The 6,405-nt window shown below is 41.5% G+C and overlaps 1 protein-coding gene across 2 annotated transcripts in view; it reads left to right on the top strand.

Moving 5' to 3' along the window:
* The first annotated feature begins 3,714 nt into the window (after positions 1 to 3,714).
* The window catches only part of tcf7l1b (transcription factor 7 like 1b), a 31,493-nt gene continuing 28,802 nt past the window's right edge, over positions 3,715 to 6,405 (top strand). For both annotated transcript variants that reach the window (XM_062416840.1, XM_062416838.1), the window contains exons 1-3: positions 3,715 to 3,900; positions 4,028 to 4,100; positions 4,219 to 4,346. In XM_062416840.1, coding sequence (XP_062272824.1) covers positions 3,715 to 3,900; positions 4,028 to 4,100; positions 4,219 to 4,346 — 387 coding nt within the window. The remainder of the gene's footprint in view (positions 3,901 to 4,027; positions 4,101 to 4,218; positions 4,347 to 6,405) is intronic.

Raw genomic sequence — 6,405 nt, 5'->3', positions numbered from 1 at the left:
AGCAGTAGTAGCACAATGTGTGATCTGACATGTCCTCCGCACACTTTAGCTAGTATTATTAGAGAGCTTGACAGAGTGGGTTTGGCCTGGGAAGACATATTGGACACACTGCAGCAGATCAGAGGAAAGACAAGGGAAATGCCTTAACACCTCTGAAACAGCGAGGCGAAAACGTGATGAGAAGATGGGAATTACTGCTGAATTAAGCACCGCTTTGATTGGAAAGTGATTGGCCGATGGTTGGCAAAACATGAAAGGATGACCTTGAATTCTCCAAAGCAAGTATGGATTGGCACTCAGCATCTCTCCCTCTCTCTCCTCCCTCTACTGCTTTCTCTCATCCACTCTCACTTTCTCTTGAGTATGCCAAAACGTGCATGGACATATTACTGCACAAACACATACACCGCCGGGCACATTCTGAGTGAAACACACCTGGCATGGAGGAACACATACATGTGTATCGGCACACGCAAGCACACCATCTCTCTCTTTTTCACACTCTCTTTAGTGAGGGGGGAAAAATGAACACACAGTCACGTACGACAAGCCAGAGTTGAGAGAGCAACTTCAAAGTAAGGCAGATGCAGGGACAGCACCCTCTGAATAAATTTTCTGGCCACCAGTCGATCTGCCCCCAGGCTAAGATTGTGGCTGTTCGTATCTCTCCTGACCCCTCATCAGCTCCCAGTTAAAACCAATCCTAGTCTAACAAGGAAAAGGCAGAATGGGGGATACATAGGTAAATATAAGGGAGATAAAGTCCTTTTAATGCATACAAATGTTGTTTTTTTCAAATACTTGACAGACCATATTTGCCAAAAAGCCACAGTGTAGCTGATGTGCTGAATAAATCACAGTGAATAGCTTTTTTTTCTTTCTTTCTTTAAAAAAAACTAAACAAACTCAACATATATAAGATATGTGAAAATGATCAGCCAGTTAATATAACTGATTCTGTCCACACAATCATCATGTTTTTCAAGCAAATTCAACAGCAAACCCATTAATGTACTTTAATTTTAACAATTTGCAAAGTCAGGAAGGCATCATTTTCATAGACAAAATGATGCTTTCCTGACTTTGCAATAAAACTTTTCAGATATACTGGATTTTTTTTATTTATCACAAAAGTGTTATATCTCACTGTCCTGTTACCGCTTTCTGTGAACAACAGTGAACTTGCTGCATGCCAATGCTGCTTAATAGCACACTGCTGAAACTTATGCATGAGTGAGAAGTGTCAGTGTTTAAGAGATATTCCTGTTCAGCAGCTGATTTATGCACGTGATTATTATTTTTCCGTGTTGACTTGTTTTAATATTTGATTTCTTTATTAATCATTCATAAGGCTATGGTGCATGAGCACTGAATAATTGTAATTACACCTGCTGGGACATGAGTCTGTTACATCTCTGAAAAAATATATATTTGATCTTATATGTGTTTCATTTAAGAGGAGAAAACTATAGTTCATTGACAAACAAGAGGGCTGCATCTTACATCAGGATGATTAAAATTAACATCTTGGGTGAGCATCATTTGGTAAATGCATTCTGTTACATTCTCTGCATATACTGTAGCCCAGAAAAACAATGATATGTTGCCCTTAGGGCAAATATTCACCTGTGTGTGTGCATGCAAGTGCAAATGTGTATTTCTGCGTACAAGGAACCCACTATCAATAACCACCCTGCATGCAATTCATAGAAATGCAACTATATGTTGCTTTTGACTGAATACAAATACACACACCGACGTGCAAGCACACACAAACACCCAGGAGGAGTGGAGATCTAATGAGGCCCGTAGAGACACTGCTGAATTGTCAGTCAACCCTCAGCTTGCTGACACGCAGTCGACAACATCAATGAATTATTTTCTCAAACAGGAGAAGCCTGTCGAATTGCATCAGAACCAAAGAGAAGTCCACTGGACTTGAACAGGAAAAGGTGAAGGATGAGTGAGGAAGTGTTTTAAAATAATCAAATTGAAGGGACACATGAATAACAGATAACTTATTTGTTACACCTTGGAAAACTTTTTCAACTTGTAGTGATTTGTGATCAAATATTTCTTTTTCATGCATTTGCAAACACATCTCTATGCCGTGATTATGATTTATGTGCGTGTTACTTCACAGGAACAACACACAAAAAAAAGTTGTAACCACTTCCCTTGTTCTTCCAAGACTGCTTGCAAAACCGGGCCTCCAATCCTGTTCCTCAAATCAACTGAGGCTATGTACAGTATTTCAGACTAAAGAGAGAAAAAAAAGAGCCTGGCTTGTCCTGTCATACAGGGCCTGGATGTTCAGAGGCTTGCCTCACTCTATCACGCCTATAGTTGTGCCATAATGGGCCATGCTTATCCCAGGTGTTATGGCGCTTTGTCTTCCCCAGCATATTGTTTCAGGACACACAGACATGCAATTTACATGGCAGTGTGTAATTATGACTTTCCCACTGAACCCGGGCCTGTCATTTTCACACAGATGGAGGCAGTGTGGTCTCTGGTGTTTGCCTCGGCAGTGCTGTGGATATCAGCAGGACGCACCACATGACTGCTGCTCAAGTTTACTTTGAGTCTAATAAAACACAATTAGGGAAACACATCATTTGTGCTCATCAAGTTTTAATTGCAACAAGCCTTGCCACATAGTAAAGAACAACTGATATGACGGAATGCTTCTGATGGAGATGTGTCTTCCTGTTTATAATAATAATCATACAACATATGGTGATAATAATAATTTTGGTTATATAGGCCTATGTATTGGTTACTGTATAATCAACAAAATCTTCAAGCTCTATTCGCTTTAAAATGCCCTCGACTATTTCATTGTGTTTTGTGGTGTGGTGAGTTGTGCCTTGGTGGCTTGAGGGTTAAGAATAGCTGATCTACATGGTGGTGAATGAAGTGTCGGTTTTCAATACAAACTCCTCCTCTACGGACGGACGGGCTGCGCTTTTCTTCCACTTGAACAACCAAGTAGTTTTCAGGGCGCATTCCCCGGCAGCAATGTGGAGGGAAAGGGCGACTGCGTCCAGCTGAAAATCTACCACTTCTGCATCGGGCATAGTTTTTTCTTTTACTGAGTTTATCGCCAGGAAAACAACGAAGCGTGGGTTTCAACTTCTGCGGGAATCAAGCGAGTCAGAAGTGAAGTAAACTGCAGCCTGACCGTCTCGTGTTTTTTTTTCTTCTTTTTTTGCTGCTCACTGGAGCCATTGTTTTCTTACACATGGATATTAGGAGATGAAATCGGACGTGTTTCTTGTTCTTGAGTAACCTCTCGGTCGCTCGGACTGTAGTTTATGTGGTCCCTGGGCTCTTTAGGAGGAGATCCCATTCCTCAGCAGCACAACAAGGAGACACACACATTCACACACACACAGGGGCCACAAGTTGTCCACAAGCTGCGAAAGAGACGAAACTTTGCCAAGTTGCTGCGCATCCGGCAACCGACGCCAAATACTACCCATCGATATTTCCAATCAGAGTCCTTGTTGTAACTACTCGTGGATTATTGTGAGACTCGTCATGGATCACGTTCAGAGGATGAAAAGGGAGATCTGAAAATATGAACAGTTTCGTGTAGATAGTTTGCTACTCCAGTGACTCGTTTGGACTACACTGATCTGATAGAAAAAAAGTCAATTGTTCCAGCGATTGTTTTTCCTCCTCTTGATACTAACTCACTACGCTGCAAAAATGCCACAGCTGAACGGAGGTGGTGGGGACGATTTGGGGGCCAACGATGAAATGATATCGTTCAAAGACGAAGGGGAACAGGAGGAAAAGATCTCCGAAAACGTATCGGCGGAAAGGGATTTGGATGATGTGAAATCCTCTTTAGTGAACGAGTCGGAAAACAACAGCAGCTCGTCAGACTCAGAGGTAAGGGTTGGGTGTTAAAAATATGTTATGCACATACGGCTAAGCATTGAAAGAAATGTGTTTTTAATGTGGCTGAAAGTTTCAATAGTTTCTTCCCCACTCCGTGTGTATATTCTCCCCTTGTCAGCAAGCAGAGAGGCGCCCCCAAACCAGACCCGACTCAGAAAGTTATGAGAAGGCAAGAGACTACTTCGGTGAAGGTAAAAAAAGAAGAAGAGAGAGACATAAAATGCTCAGTATTCTCTGTACTCAAGCTGGTATTTGTTGCTTTTCTGCAATTTATGAACGCTCACAAACGACTTTTCTTTCTCCCCGCAGCACTGAGAAGGCAGCAAGATGGTGGCTTTTTTAAGAGTCCACACTATCCTGGTTACCCGTTTCTTATGATCCCAGACCTCACCAATCCCTACCTATCCAACGGCTCACTGTCTCCGAGTGCAAGAACAGTAAGTGCCCATGTGGATGTGTGTTCACTCTCTGTCCTGTGCTCTGTCGCACTCTCCAAAAAAACTTTGGCCGTGCGTAAAAGTTCCTGTGTGCGCTGCCAGACCGCCATATTCCCTCCGAGTGGCCTCTCAAGGAGTACTAACTACTTCTTTGTTCTTTTTGGGGATATAACTGTCTCCCAGCCATCCACCCCCGACAAGGGTTGCGTTTGACAACTTATCATTCTGCTCAAAGTTAAGACACATTAATGTTTTTTTTGTTGGTTTGGGATAATTTATGGTTACTCCTTATCGAAAATACCCTGCAGCAGCACACATGCTGGATGTTGATTATAATGACCACGTCTTCCTAAAGCTACTTATAGCTCTTATACTATCACTGTAATTCCACTGTGGGGACTTATGTGTTGCAACATGGAGCCTAACATTCCTCTAAAATGTATTTCAGCATTGCTAGATATTTTTATGTGTGACCATTTCCACAACACTGCTTTCCTTTTTTGTACCCAGGATGCTTTTAAGAGAGACAGTTCTTTTGTTTGCAGGCTAGTAGCTGTCCATTGAGTCTATTTTAGAACCCGCAGGCATTTTTGCACACATTATCTGTAGACAAAAAGTGAGAAAACAGTTCCTAAAGTCATATCCTACAGTCATAACAATGTAATACCTTGCTTTGACACACATGGTAGGCATTTTACTGCTGTGTCCATGACAGTTCATATCCAGGGACTTTTTAAAAAGTCTAGATAAGGTTGACTGTCGTAAGTAAGTGTTGCTGATTTATCCTGTGTAATGTGTTGCATCACATCAGCTGTCCATGAAGCAGTAAATGGTTTATAACCTTTAATGGCAGTTGTTGCATTGGCTTATTTCCTGGTAAAGTGTTATTATGATTAAGTATGATTCTGCATTGCCATACATATCACATATCAAACAATCTTTTTCAATTGATAATTAACCTTACAATAATGCCAGTTAGCGATGATGCAAACATTACCTAATGTAGAAACATTTAAATTAGGTTTGTTCACATTGGGGTTAAAGAGCGCGTTGTAGAAGAATCCTGATTCTACTCACATAAGCAAGATTTTAGGTGATTTTACTAATAATATTTAGAATGCTGTAAAATACATTTTAAATGGGACTATGCAAACTTCCTTGAAATAATCCCTGCTGGAGAGCTGTGTTCCTAAAAGCACGTCCATCCCCCAATCATTGTCACATCCCCCCCAAAAACAAGTACTTTCGTTAAGGCCTGGCAGGCATCTGACTGAAAAGACCCCCCCCCTCTCCTCCTCCCTTCTTTTTTTCTGTCTTCTTTTCACTGTTCCAGGCCCACTCCCCTCGCCTCCCTGTACCTTCCATTCAATTAGAAAGGCGTTAGTTGACCATTGTTATTCTGAGCAGTCTTGATGGCTTCATTGGAGGTCCCCATTGGGGCTCATTAACTAAATTGCTACTTTGCTCACACTAGGTGATACATACCAACTTGTAGATGGTCTATCTCGTTTTCCTTTGGCCAACAGAGTTTTGCAGGAATAATGTCACAGATAAATATGCGCTGTGTATTATGCTCTTCTTTTCTGTCACTTCAGTTCTGTTGCGGGAGTTTCAGTTGGAAACATTGGCAGATGTTTTTGATATAAGCAAGAAGTGCACAAATTCAGTCAGGAATCAGTGACAGATTTTTTTCTTGTCCATTATCTTGTCTTTTTGTTTTGTCTGTTGTGTCTCTGGTAGGAAAGCCTCTCACTTCCTTGTGTGGTTGTCCAGGAAAACAAAGATGAAAATTAAAAACGGCTGTTCTCGTTGCTTGAGGCGAAGTTACAAATAATTGGTGAGGATGTAAAATTTAGAGCATAAATCCTACATATTACAGAGGAGAAAAAAAGAATGAGGTCAATGGGACAGAGTCAGTAGACTGCGTCAATCATCACCATGTCAGAAAGCAAGCAGGCAGACAATGGCTGGCATACTTAAGGTCTCCATATTGCACTGTGCTCGTTGCTCAGTGTGGATGCAGTGAATTTGATGGATGAGAGGTTCAGCTTAGTGCCTT

Source organism: Scomber scombrus, chromosome 4 (assembly GCF_963691925.1).
Source record: "Scomber scombrus chromosome 4, fScoSco1.1, whole genome shotgun sequence".
Lineage (NCBI taxonomy): Eukaryota > Metazoa > Chordata > Actinopteri > Scombriformes > Scombridae > Scomber > Scomber scombrus.
The sequence above is the reverse complement of the archived record's forward strand: the minus strand, read 5'-3'. Positions and strand labels throughout refer to the sequence as shown.